The following is a 12,177-nucleotide window of genomic DNA, read 5'->3' on the forward strand; positions in this document are numbered from 1 at the left end:
GCCTTTGCAGCACTTCAGGGAGGATTCTGCTACTTGCTAACATAGCCAGTCCGGCTAGCTGATGCTGATGACTGGCTGTTTCCTGACATTGGTTTGCAGGTAGGAGAGTGGATAGAAGTCAGAGAAGCAATGCAAAGTCCTTAGATGCACAGAAACTGCATGACACCTCCTCCCCTGTTGTTGCTGCACAGTGTGTTCCTCCCTGTATGTCTTCCTTTAATGCCTAGTATTGCCATGTTTACCTGCTATGTTGTGCTCCACCCTAGTGGGAGGTACTATGGCTGGTAAGGTGAAGTGGGTGACAGATATTGAGAAATCGGTGCTCATCAACAACTTTGAGAAGAGAGGATGGATTCAAGTCACAGACACAGAGGACTGGAATTTCTACTGGTACGCCTGGCATCTAAATTCTCTCCTCAAGTATCTTTTCACCATCCCAAACTCTCCTGTACATGCAGAAGCTGATTAGGGGAAGTGTGGTTGTGTCTAGAGCCCTTACTCATAGATGTTCAAGGTGAGTTTATGTCTTTTGTGCAGGATGAGCATCCAGACCATCAGGAATGTGTTCAGTGTGGACACCGGCTACCGCCTGTCAGATGACCAGATGGTTAACCACTTTCCCAACCACTATGAGCTGACCAGGAAGGACCTGATGATCAAGAACATCAAGCGCTACCGTAAAGAGCTGGAGAAGGAAGGCAGCCCGTTGGCAGAGAAGGATGAGAACGGCAAATACATTTACCTAGGTATGGAGAAGTCTGGGGGAGGGGACGACTGGAGAAATGTAGCTGGAGTTGTACTTCCACGCCTTTGCATGTGCCCTCTCACGTGTTCTCGCGTTCTCCCCCGTGTGTGGTGCAGATTTTGTCCCCGTGACGTTCATGCTGCCCGCGGATTATAATCTGTTTGTGGAGGAGTTCAGGAAGAGTCCGTCCAGCACCTGGATCATGAAGCCCTGTGGCAAGGCGCAGGGCAAAGGCATCTTCCTCATCAACAAACTGTCCCAGATCAAGAAGTGGTCCAGAGACAGCCGCACCTCCACGTGAGTCATCATCTCACACACACACACACACACACACACACACACGGAGCCTCGCCACCACCCTGTCATATGTGAGCACTTCCTGTGGTTCCCTCCCATAGGTGACTGCTTTGCAAATATTTGCATGGTGCTGCATTTTATTACATGGACATTTGTATTGAAGTCCTGCGCTCACACTGTTCACTTACAGATACACAGTCATGTCTGAGCTTCTGGACACAATCAAATATCACAATATCTTTGACTGAATATCTCTTTATTGATATTGATTATTAGATTGACTATTGATTGGCATCTTTTACACACGCGATTTCTGATAAACAGTCATTAGTAATATATTAGGATATGATGTTCGAGCAGGTGGATGATGATTGACAGTATCTAGCCTCATATCATGATATTGATATAACATCAATGTATTACCCAGTTCTAGACTGAAGTGTTGAATGAATAATTCTCAACAAATCTTCATGGCTTTTAATATGCCGAGTGAGTCAAATGGTCATGCTCGAAATAATGAGTTTGAATTTAATTCTAGGACAACATTTGTTGAAGTCTCAGCACGTAGTCTACCTTGTTTGCATTACTCCATGAAAATCTTAAAAAATGAGGTAGCACTATGATCATTCACATAAATCTTCCTGGGTGTATGCAGTTGAGCTACACAGTTTGACACAGGACACAAGACTGAACCAGAAATATCAGCTGTGTGTTGTGCTGTGGTTTGGACTGGACTGGTTTGATTTTTTTTTTTTTTTTTTTTTTTTTTTTGTACCTAGGTTTGTTGCAGCCTCCAGTGGCAAGGAGGCGTACGTCATCTCCCTGTACATCGACAATCCACTGCTGATAGGAGGGAAGAAGTTTGACCTGCGTCTCTACGTTCTGGTCACCACCTACCGGCCTCTCAAATGCTACATGTGAGCCAGAAGTACATGTAGAAGCTTCAGAGACATACTTTGGATGCCATCAGCTTTCACTTGAATTGAATGATTATCTCCACCTGATAGCACATAACCTGTTTGACATAGCATTCAGCTGTAACATTTGCTCTCACCGAAGAGGCACAGCACATATTTGTCTCCCCTCAGGACAGATTTCAGATGGTTAGAAACGTGTTAGACCATCATATAAACCCTATCTTTAAGATCTGTGATTCTGTCTGTCAGGTACAAGCTGGGCTTCTGCAGGTTCTGCACAGTGAAGTACACGCCCAGCACCAGTGAGCTGGACAACATGTTTGTGCACCTCACTAATGTGGCCATCCAAAAACATGGGGTAAGTGTGCATTATGCCTAGTGCAGGTGCATAGGGTGAGCCATGCACTTTGTATTGTCCCATAATGGCACTATAGAGGCACCATTTTAGAAATCTAAGTACCCTTTTGCAGAAAACACAGAATGGCAATATTATGTAGTTAGTTAGTCAATGTATGTGTTTTTTTGTTTTGTTTTTGTTTTTTTTGTTTTTTTTGTTTTTTTGCAGGATGACTACAATCATGTCCATGGAGGCAAGTGGACGGTCAGTAACCTGCGTTTGTACCTGGAGAGCACCAGGGGGAAGGAAGTCACCAGCCGCCTGTTCGACCAGATCCACTGGATCATGGTGCAGTCGCTTAAGGCCGTGGCTGTAAGTGAGACAGAAAACACAAGTTCATGAGCAGATGTCCCCAGAATCAGATATCCTCCTTTTGAAAATGCGTGACATTTACTCTTGCATAATAGTAAGTAATGCAGAATTACAAGTTATGGAACAAAAAGGTAACCTAAGACACCATCCTCATGACGCTGGTTTTACCGAAAGGACTCCGTGATTTTGGTGGTGTGACTTTAAAATACACAGCTGTGAAACCACCGACATGTTCCTGTTTTTGTTCTTACCACAACAACACACTCAACCCCATGCACGCCTCCCTTGTCTCCTAAATAATCCAATACACCTGTAAGGCCACAATATACAGGAAACATTTTGAGATGATGTTCCTGGGCTGTATTGGTAAATTTTCACTGTACTTTTTTTCTGCTCTATCTTCTAATTAATAATTGCTGGCATCTTTCCCTGCTGAATTCAACATCATCAGTCTCTGTTTGCCAAATAACCCCTGGGTTACTTAAGGTCGGTTCCTATTTTTGTCTCGTCGTTGTTCTGTTGCTCTTCCTGTCTCTCAATCTTGCTTTCGCTTTCTCAGCCTGTGATGAACAACGACAAGCACTGTTTTGAGTGCTATGGGTATGACATCATTATCGATGACAAGCTCAAGCCATGGCTCATTGAGGTAAGAATTTTAAGTGGAATCGTTGTTACATGCCCACACACGCCCCGGCACATTTTAAAGATATGATACATATTTAAATGCACCCTTCACAGTGTAGAAGCCACAGACACCAGTGGCACAGTTTACTCAGCCTAGAGATATTTTGCTTGAGTGCAGACTGAAACTAACTCCACGTTCCTTTCCCTTGAGTGTCGAGCGAGTTTGAATGCCCTCGAGGTTGATTTTTGCGTGTGTGCGCGCGTGTGCATGAGTGTATGCTTGGGCACATGCCTGTGTGTGCTCAAATGTGTGCTGTAGGTGTGTCTTTAATCCATTGAGTGCATTATTTCATCTGAAAAACAAGTACATTGTGTTATAGAATCCATTTCATCTTGTTTTTAAAATGAATGTATAACACTATAAACAATATAGGCTGCTGCTTGGAATAGTTGCAGACCATTTGCTAATCTTTAATATTTGAGACACATCTTAAACTAGGCCACCTCTATCATTCTTGTGTCATGATTTTATATTCGGAATTGTTTCCATGTTACATGCTTGTCATATTTTAGTGGGCTAATTTTGACAGCCATACAATTAGAATGGCTTGCTGGGTTTCCAGGCTAGGTCTGAACTATTTCTGTACACAGACACCAATCCAATCTATTTTTGGTCGACACAAAGTGTTAATAGGGCGTGCATGTTCCTCAGCGTGGAGCTGAGCAAATGTGTGCCACAAACCTAGTCAGGAGTACTTGTCATTGCTCATTATTCCTGCAGCTTAAGCGGCTCTGTTATAGTCATGATATAGTTATTTTCTGCAGGTATGCATAGGTCAGAGCCAGCTGCCAAAGGTGAAATTTCACTCATACATAATGGATAAGAACAGCTGAGAAGCACCTATATGAGTTGTGTGTTAATGTGAAAGCTCCTGCTGCATCTTGCTTTGGCACATAGTCTCCCTTACAGCGGGTCTGTGCATTTGTCTCCATTTGAATATGTATATTTATATGTACTCCACAGAGACTGTTGATAGCACAGTTACAGTTGTAGTCCATTTCCTGTGTGATAAGAGCTTCCCTCTAGGGACAGGAGGAAATTAAACAGCTAGCTCTGGCCTGCTTGGATCCTACAATCCTAAATTTGATGCTATTTGCTGTCACTAATACACTAAAATGACCTTAATTTGGAATTTTGTGTACGCATATACTGCCTGTTTAATTTTAAATGGATTTTTTTGTATCTTTGTGTGTGTGTGTGTGTGTGTGTGTGTGTGTGTGTGTGATCCCAGGTCAATGCTTCTCCTTCACTGACCTCCAGCACAGCCAACGACCGCATCCTGAAGTACAACCTCATCAACGACACCCTCAACATCGTCATACCCAACGGGGACATCCCAGACTGCCGCTGGAATCGCAGCCCGCCCCGAGAGGCCCTGGGCAACTACCAAGTGCTGTGAGTGACACCCACCTCCCGCTCACTGTGAGCCTCCAGCAGCCATGGAGGCTCACAGAGAGGTGAAACATATCAGCCAGAAGCATTCAGGCTTCTCCAGTTACCTGTTGCCCTCCCAGTCTATCACACGTTAACCTGTGCCCTTCGATAGCTCAGTTGGTAGAGCGGAGGACTGTAGTGGAACTGCCAGGCATCCTTAGGTCGCTGGTTCAAATCCGGCTCGAAGGAATATGGTTTTTAAAGAGGGGGAAGTTATACAAGTTTGTAGGACATAAAGCAGCAGCTGAAAACAAGCAAAGTACTAGTCCAAGGTGCAAACTATTCTGTGAGCTGTTGCCAAAGAAAACACCAATAATTACTTTCTGAGTATGCGGTCTAGAGGAAAAATAAAGAGATAAATGTCGGGACTGGCAAGGAAATGATTGCTTTCAGATTAAATACAGTCAGAGATTATGAAAGAGCAAAGGCCAAGATTTGAATATACTTCATTATGGCATGTGGTTAGGATTAAGAGTAGTCATGGCTAAAACTGAGATTATGTCTGTTCACGGTACACTGGCACTCCAAGGCACACCATTTCCCTGAAAAAAACATGTCTAAAATGAGCAATTATCCCTGTAGTGGGAGTGCCAGGCACACTGGTACACGAAGAAACTTTGTCTAAACTGAGTGCAAGTGGCTCCTATGACCCTTCGAAATCTCAGTTTGTAGAGCGGTGGGCTGTCAGGCTGTCAGGCATCCTTAGCTCGCTGGTCCAAATCTCGCTCATAACAGCAGGCTTTTAAACATGTAACAATTTTGATTTGTTGCAGGAATCAATAGAATCTGCGTTAGGACAGTATGAACTTGTGAACTTTCATAATATGGAGGCCACTCAATTATGGCATGTGGTCAGGATTAACACTAGCCACAGAGTTTATAATAACATCTTTATCCAGGATGGGGCCAGAAGCAGCCTGGTAGCCTGGGAAAAAAAGACCTTTCCCAAACTCAGGAGAAATTTATGGTCATAGTGTCTGCCATGGTCATGGTGTTTCCCTAGAAAAAAATTATCTAAACTGGGTAAGCACCTCTTGTGACCCTTCGATAGCTCAGTTGGTAGAGCGGAGGACTGTAGTGGGAGTGCCAGGCATCCTTAGGTCGCTGGTTCAAATCCGGCTCGAAGGAACTCTTTTTAAAAGTGGGAAGTTGCAAGACTTGCAACCGCAAACAAGTATAGTATTATACCAAATGGTACTGTAAACCATGCTGTGAGTTGTTGCCAAAGACATGTGTGTAAGAAGTACAGGTTCCTCTGATGATGCAGTCTAGATAAAAACAACATAGTGATGAAATCTGGAAAAAAAGGAAATGATTGCTTTCGCCTAAAGTATGTGTAAGAATTGCAAAAGAGGAAAACCTGTCTTTTTATTTCAGTTCATTATGGCATGTGGTCAGGATTAAGACTTGTCATGTCTAAAACTGAGAGTACATCTACACTATATTGCCAAAAGTATTCACTCAGCTAATCCAATCACTTCCATGGCCACAGGTGTATAAAATCAAGCACCTAGGCATGCAGACTACTTCTACAAACATTTGTGAAAGAATGGGTCGCTCTCAGGACCTCAGTGAATTCCAGCGTGGTACTGTGATAGGATGCCACCTGTGCAATAAGTCCAGTCATGAAATTTCCTCGCTACTAAATATTCCACAATCAACTGTCAGTGGTACTATAACAAAGTGGAAGCGATTGGGAATGACTCAACCATGAAGTGGTAGGCCACGTAAAATCACAGAGCGGGGTTGGATGCTGAGGCGCATAGTGTGCAGAGGTGGCCAACTTTCTGCAGAGTCAATAGCTCCAGACCTCCAAACTTCATGTGATCTTCAGATTAGCTCAAGAACAGTGCATAGAGAGCTTCATGGAATGGGTTTTAAGTGGAAAATGTCGGATGCAGTGGTGTAAAGCACGCCGCCACTGGACTCTAGAGCAGTGGAGACGTGTTCTCTGGAGTGATGAATCACGCTTCTCCGTCTGGCAATCTGATGGACGAGTCTGGGTTTGGCGGTTGCCAGGAGAACGGTACTTGTCTGACTGCATTGTGCCAAGTGTAAAGTTTGGTGGAGGGGGGATTATGGTGTGGGGTTGTTTTTTGGGAGTTGGGCTCGGCCCCTTAGTTCCAGTGAAAGTAACTCTTAATGCTTCAGCATACCAAGACATTTTGGACAATTTCATGCTCCCAACTTTGTGGGAACAGTTTGGAGATGGCCCCTTCCTGTTCCAACATGACTGCGCACCAGTGCACATCAAGGTCCATAAAGACATGGATGAGCGAGCTTGGTGTGGATGAACTTGACTGGCCTGCACAGTCCTGACCTCAACCCGATAGAACACGTTTGGGATGAATTAGAGCGGAAACTGCAAGCCAGGCCTTCTCATCGGTGTCTGACCTCACAAATGCACTTCTGGAAGAATTGTCAAAAACAACATATTAAACATATTATATATTATTATTAAATCCTATGGTTTAAGAATGGGATGTCACTCATGTTCATATAGATAGATAGATAGATAGATTTTTATTGTCATTGCACAATCATATACGTATAATAATGCAACGAAATTAGGGCTCAGTCCTTTCGGTGCAGGGGAGAATAGAAAGCATCGTGCATCTTGCTAGTGCACTTGCATATGCGTGTGAAGGCAGACGAGCGAATACTTTTGGCAATATAGTGTAGGTCCAGGGTAAACCAGCAGCTGGATTAGCCCTGGTACTCTAAAAATCCTTGTTTGAACTGAGCATCAAGGGCTTCTGTGACCCTTCGATAGCTCAGTTGGTAGAGCGGAGGACTGTAGTGGGAGTGCCAGGCATCCTTAGGTCGCTGGTTCAAATCCGGCTCGAAGGAACACCTTTTGAAAATGTAATAATATTTAACCGTGACAGGAGTCACAACAAAAGGGTAGGACAGTACGATTTTGTAAACTTGGCGGAAGAGAGTCTAATAGTATGGATACGATCTAGGGGAAAATATAGAAATTATTTTTAAAAAAGGGGTGGTGTGTGATGAAGTATAGTCAGACATTACAAAAGAGCAAAGCCCACTCAATGATGCCATGTGGTCAGGCAGACCGTTCCTAAACTCAACATATATCGAAGTTCATTCATGCAGTCCATAGGCCTTCGATAGCTCAGTTGGTAGAGCGGAGGACTGTAGTGGGAGTGCCAGGCATCCTTAGGTCGCTGGTTCAAATCCGGCTCGAAGGAAAGGCTTTTTAAGGCATGAAATTACATGAGTAATGCAGGACATACAACAGCACCTGCCCGAACCTTGTATAACATGGATGGGTTTCTCTGATGACACAATAAATGCAGGTTGAAAGACTGTGATCGTCTGAGCTGCCAGTCATCCTAAGTTCACCTCTTGACATCAGTCTGGAAGCAACTGCTTTTGAAAGTCTGAAGTTATGCCTGCATTCTTGGACTTACAGCAGCTGAAAACAGACCTGCTAGACCTACTAGATAAGGTGTATGCTTTGAACTGTTGTCTTATCAAAAGTATTGGTTCCTCTGAGGGAGCCGTCTAGAGCAAAAATTAAAGAGATGAAATTGAGAAAAAGGAAATGGCAGGAAAGAAAAGAGTAGACACTGTATCACCTAACAGAGCTGCATCCCAATGCTCCAGAAATGACTCATCACCTCCTCCACTGCCTCCTCCTTTCTGCTCTGACCAAGAATGTGATGTCCATGCTGCTATACATGTCCCTCATAAAATGTAAAGACCTTTTTCACATCTTTAGGGTTCAGTGGTCCAGTTCAGATCTTGACGTGGTGCTTGACATGATGTTGTCTGACATACAAAGAGAGAAACAGGGACATGTCAACTTCAAGTGGCTTGTTGTCTCCATCAATCAATGAAGTGAAACTAAGATGCAGAAAAATCTGTTTTTACCATCGTACTTTCAGCTTGTTGGCCTAAAGCTGCTTGAAGTACTCTCAGATATCATCTATGAATGCTAGCTTGATCTCCTTGTCATTCTTCCGGTCATCCATCATGGTGTTGAAATTCCATGAGAAGATGCGGAGTGATTGTTCTCACCATACCCTCATACCCCTCTTACTCTAGTTTGAAAGCAATTCCTGTGTAGTTTTTTATGTTTTTATTCTGCATTCTTCGAGGAACCATGTCCATAACCTGTCCAGAACCTGTCCATATTTTACATCTTGTGTTCCAGCTGCTGTACACAAACACTGGCAGTCAATACTGGTAAAAACAGCTCCTTCGAGCCGGATTTGAACCAGCGACCTAAGGATATCTGGCCTTGCCACTACAGTCCTCCGCTCTACCAACTGAGCTATCGAAGGGAGCTGGCAGTATTCTGACAGAGCAGGGCCTCAGGCGTCATGCTGTGGGCTGTGTCCTCTGATAACAAGCGTCCTTTTCTGAATAGTGCAGGCACAATAGTGTGAATGGTTTGGTTCTGACTGAGAGGGTATTGATCGTGCTCAAAGCTTTGTTTGTGCAGCAAATCCATATGAAAGCAAGCCGGGGGAGTGGCGGGAATTCTCTTTGCGTACTCTGGCTTTCTGCTTGCTGTCACTCTCCCTCATCATCCTTCCTTTCCTTCCTCATGCCTCCTGCTTCCTTCTTCCCAACATTGCTGTTTTTTTTCTCTCCTCTCTCTCCCTCCCCTTGTCTCTGACTCCCCTCTGCTGTGTGCCACCAGGTACGACGAGGAGCAGGCGCTGAGCGAGAACGCAGAGCGAGACCTTCGGAGCCGCTCGGGTCAGTCCCTGGGGTCAAAGGGCACCAAGGGGGGTGCTGGCCCTCGCCCCACTGCCGCCACCTGGAAATGAGGTGCTGCCGCTGACCCATAATGACTTCCTGTACATTATTACGGGGTCCACTGGAGCGCAGGGGATAAAAAGGACCACCCAGATGTTTTCTAACCCCACCTATCCAACGGAGGACTGCACTCTTCTACATTTCACTGACAAATGCACAAGGGGCTGGAGCCCCAGAGAATATCAAACTGCATGATATTATGGACCATCTTCTGTTGGAGGGGAGGAGGAAAATTAATGAAGTGGTGATATTTGGAGAGTTTAAGAGTTTCCGACCTGTTTGTATGACAGGGTAACCAAAATAGCAAAAGAAAAAAAAAAAAGATACTGGTGGCTTTGAAGGGTAGCAAGAAGGATTGTAACTAGTTGAGCTATGCATGATTTGTGAGTACTGACACTTTACCTTGACATAGCTGCTAATAAGAAGAAGCTCTGTGAGATAGGAAACCTGCATCAGTGAATAGCTGTGGACAGTTCAGTTGTATGGATTGAGAGATACTGAGAGAGAAAAGCTGACAAACCCAAGGATCCTGTAAGTGACATAAAGAATATCCATAAAGAACTTATGGATAAGCAGTTGATCCATGTAGAATTACAGTACTAAATGTATATAGACCACATCATAGAATTTAATAATCTTTTATACTTTAATCATTCAGTATGTATATGCAGGGGTGTTTTCATTAAGATTGATTGTATTCCATGCTATTCCTAATTGCACTTTGTTCCTTTGTTTTTGCTTAAATACCGAATAGATATCCCATATTGAATTTTGGGTTGGACCACTTACATTATACCTGCAGCATATCCTAACCCTTTCTAAAAAAAAAAAAAAAAAAAGTAATATGTGTCAGGACTCTGTGCGTACTTGGCTATCACTTGTTACTTCATGAGACTACTGAAACATCAACATTTTATGAATGAGCATCCACCGTTTTAATACACCGAATAAGTATGAAGCCGTTTGGTGTTTTCATGTGTTTGCTTTTTTCCAGAGAGAATGTTTGTGAAAGTGGTTGCCAGCTCTTGTATGTCTGATATTTTTATTTTTCCTTTGACAGCAAATCATTTTTTGACATGTATTTTTTTCAGTTTTGGACTTTATTTTGCTTGCAAATTTCTATACTGATTATGTTTCCATAATCAGCACCTATTTAGTTGCTTCTTATCAGTCGCTGAGCTTTATAAAGGTTCAGCTGATGCTAATGAAAGACAGGACGTGTGTTATTGTTGCCAATATAATGAACCTAATCTATCTGGCTTTTGGATTAATCAGGGGTCAACCCTTCAAAAGGCAAATGACCTCTACTCTCACTGTTACCACGGCAACAAAGTACCAACTCTGCATGGCCCCATTCCATGACCTTGAAGGTTTGATACCCCTGTTACTGCCACCGTTGGTGTAGTCTATGTTTAGGTGAGCACATTACTCTGGCCCCAGTGGTTTTCTGCTAGGACCTGAAGCTGGTCGCTACAACTAGAGCAGCTCTGTCTTCAGAGCAGTGTGGCTTAGGATCACTGGTTATCTCCGTCAGTGTAATCAGAAGGGCAAAGCTGGTTTTAACATCAGTAGCCCTCCTTGACTGACCCACTCTGAGACCACAGGCCTGCTTGAGCTGATAGAAGCAAAACATATTAGAGCTCAGTGTGAGCGTCGTGGGTGAGAAAGTGACTACACTGAGCTGTGGTGGTCAGTGTCGGGCAGCAAGCCGTGCAGATACTATCGCTAGAGACCAAATTCACTGAACTGGAATACACTCTGAGGTGCAGTCAGCCTACTTAGAGTGAGGAAATGGGTAGACCTCAGTGGACCTCAGTGCTAATGGTTCCTATCAGTGGCTTACTTAAGTGTGGTTGTGTACACCTCCAGCCTGTGTACAGAGGCTTATTTCTAATACTGGAGACAGGAGCTTTGTCTTGTTTGAGCTTCGCAGTAATTAGGGCTCGTCGTCGTTCTGCTTTTAATTTCCCTCCTCCTTTCAATAGAATATCCACATTGGTGCTGCCGTCACAAATGTACAGAATTTCAGTTGAAAACTAAAAATGTCCTACTGAGGAGAAGCCTAATATTTTCAAACTTATTCATTTTGATGCCTCTGATTGTTTTGCTTACCAAATGTATTGATGATTTGTTTATTTACTGTATCTTGTGTAGTGTTGATGTGTCAATTACAAGAAAAGATGGATATTTGTTTCTGATTTGTGATCAATTCCCAGTGCCTCTCAAACTGATCTGCATGTGACGAATCAAATATAACAAGATGGAGATACTGCAGTTTATCTGAATGTGTGCATTATGCAACTGTGCATTTTTTATATATTTCTGATTACAAATTTAGTTCACATGTGGTTGCTGTATGAGTATTGAAGAGATCTATATTTGCAGTGGTGATGTCCAAGTATGGACAGAAATGCGAGACAGCCTATATCTAAAATGGCGTCTCTCTCTCTCTGTCTCCTGTGCACGTACACACACACACAGATACACACAGGGGCACATACTGTATCCACTGCATGGTTTTAACATTTGAACGCTATATTACCACAACACTTGAGTTCAACTTTTAAATGGTCTGCATGAACTTCTTAACTAAATGCCTTAG

The 12,177-nt window shown here is 43.5% G+C and overlaps 1 protein-coding gene and 5 non-coding genes across 6 annotated transcripts; 5 read left to right on the forward strand and 1 right to left on the reverse strand.

Moving 5' to 3' along the window:
• The first annotated feature begins 56 nt into the window (after positions 1–56).
• On the forward strand, positions 57–10,374 carry ttll1 (tubulin tyrosine ligase-like family, member 1). The gene is made up of 10 exons (XM_030045364.1): positions 57–99; positions 267–390; positions 538–746; positions 862–1,042; positions 1,822–1,959; positions 2,209–2,317; positions 2,525–2,668; positions 3,228–3,314; positions 4,585–4,748; positions 9,457–10,374. The coding sequence occupies exons 2-10, from the start codon at positions 278–280 to the stop codon at positions 9,584–9,586; spliced, it is 1,275 nt and encodes a 424-aa protein (XP_029901224.1). The 5' UTR covers positions 57–99; positions 267–277; the 3' UTR covers positions 9,587–10,374.
• On the forward strand, positions 4,890–4,976 carry trnay-gua (transfer RNA tyrosine (anticodon GUA)). The gene is given in 2 exon segments: positions 4,890–4,926; positions 4,941–4,976. It is a non-coding gene; the product is annotated as a tRNA-Tyr (tRNA).
• trnay-gua (transfer RNA tyrosine (anticodon GUA)) lies at positions 5,829–5,915 on the forward strand. The gene is given in 2 exon segments: positions 5,829–5,865; positions 5,880–5,915. It is a non-coding gene; the product is annotated as a tRNA-Tyr (tRNA).
• On the forward strand, positions 7,551–7,637 carry trnay-gua (transfer RNA tyrosine (anticodon GUA)). The gene is given in 2 exon segments: positions 7,551–7,587; positions 7,602–7,637. It is a non-coding gene; the product is annotated as a tRNA-Tyr (tRNA).
• Positions 7,910–7,996, forward strand: trnay-gua (transfer RNA tyrosine (anticodon GUA)). The gene is given in 2 exon segments: positions 7,910–7,946; positions 7,961–7,996. It is a non-coding gene; the product is annotated as a tRNA-Tyr (tRNA).
• Positions 9,008–9,094, reverse strand: trnay-gua (transfer RNA tyrosine (anticodon GUA)). The gene is given in 2 exon segments: positions 9,008–9,043; positions 9,058–9,094. It is a non-coding gene; the product is annotated as a tRNA-Tyr (tRNA).
• Positions 10,375–12,177: the final 1,803 nt, after the last annotated feature.

Source organism: Myripristis murdjan, chromosome 23 (assembly GCF_902150065.1).
Source record: "Myripristis murdjan chromosome 23, fMyrMur1.1, whole genome shotgun sequence".
In the NCBI taxonomy this organism is placed as follows: Eukaryota; Metazoa; Chordata; class Actinopteri; order Holocentriformes; family Holocentridae; genus Myripristis; species Myripristis murdjan.

Bases quoted from the DNA above. Each gene is read 5' to 3' on its own strand.
- ttll1 (XM_030045364.1), top strand. From the start codon at position 278: ATGGCTGGTAAGGTGAAGTGGGTGACAGATATTGAGAAATCGGTGCTC. The intron at 391-537 runs GTACGCCTGGCA...TCTTTTGTGCAG, and splicing joins GAGGACTGGAATTTCTACTG to GATGAGCATCCAGACCATCA. The intron at 4,749-9,456 runs GTGAGTGACACC...GTGTGCCACCAG, and splicing joins CTGGGCAACTACCAAGTGCT to GTACGACGAGGAGCAGGCGC.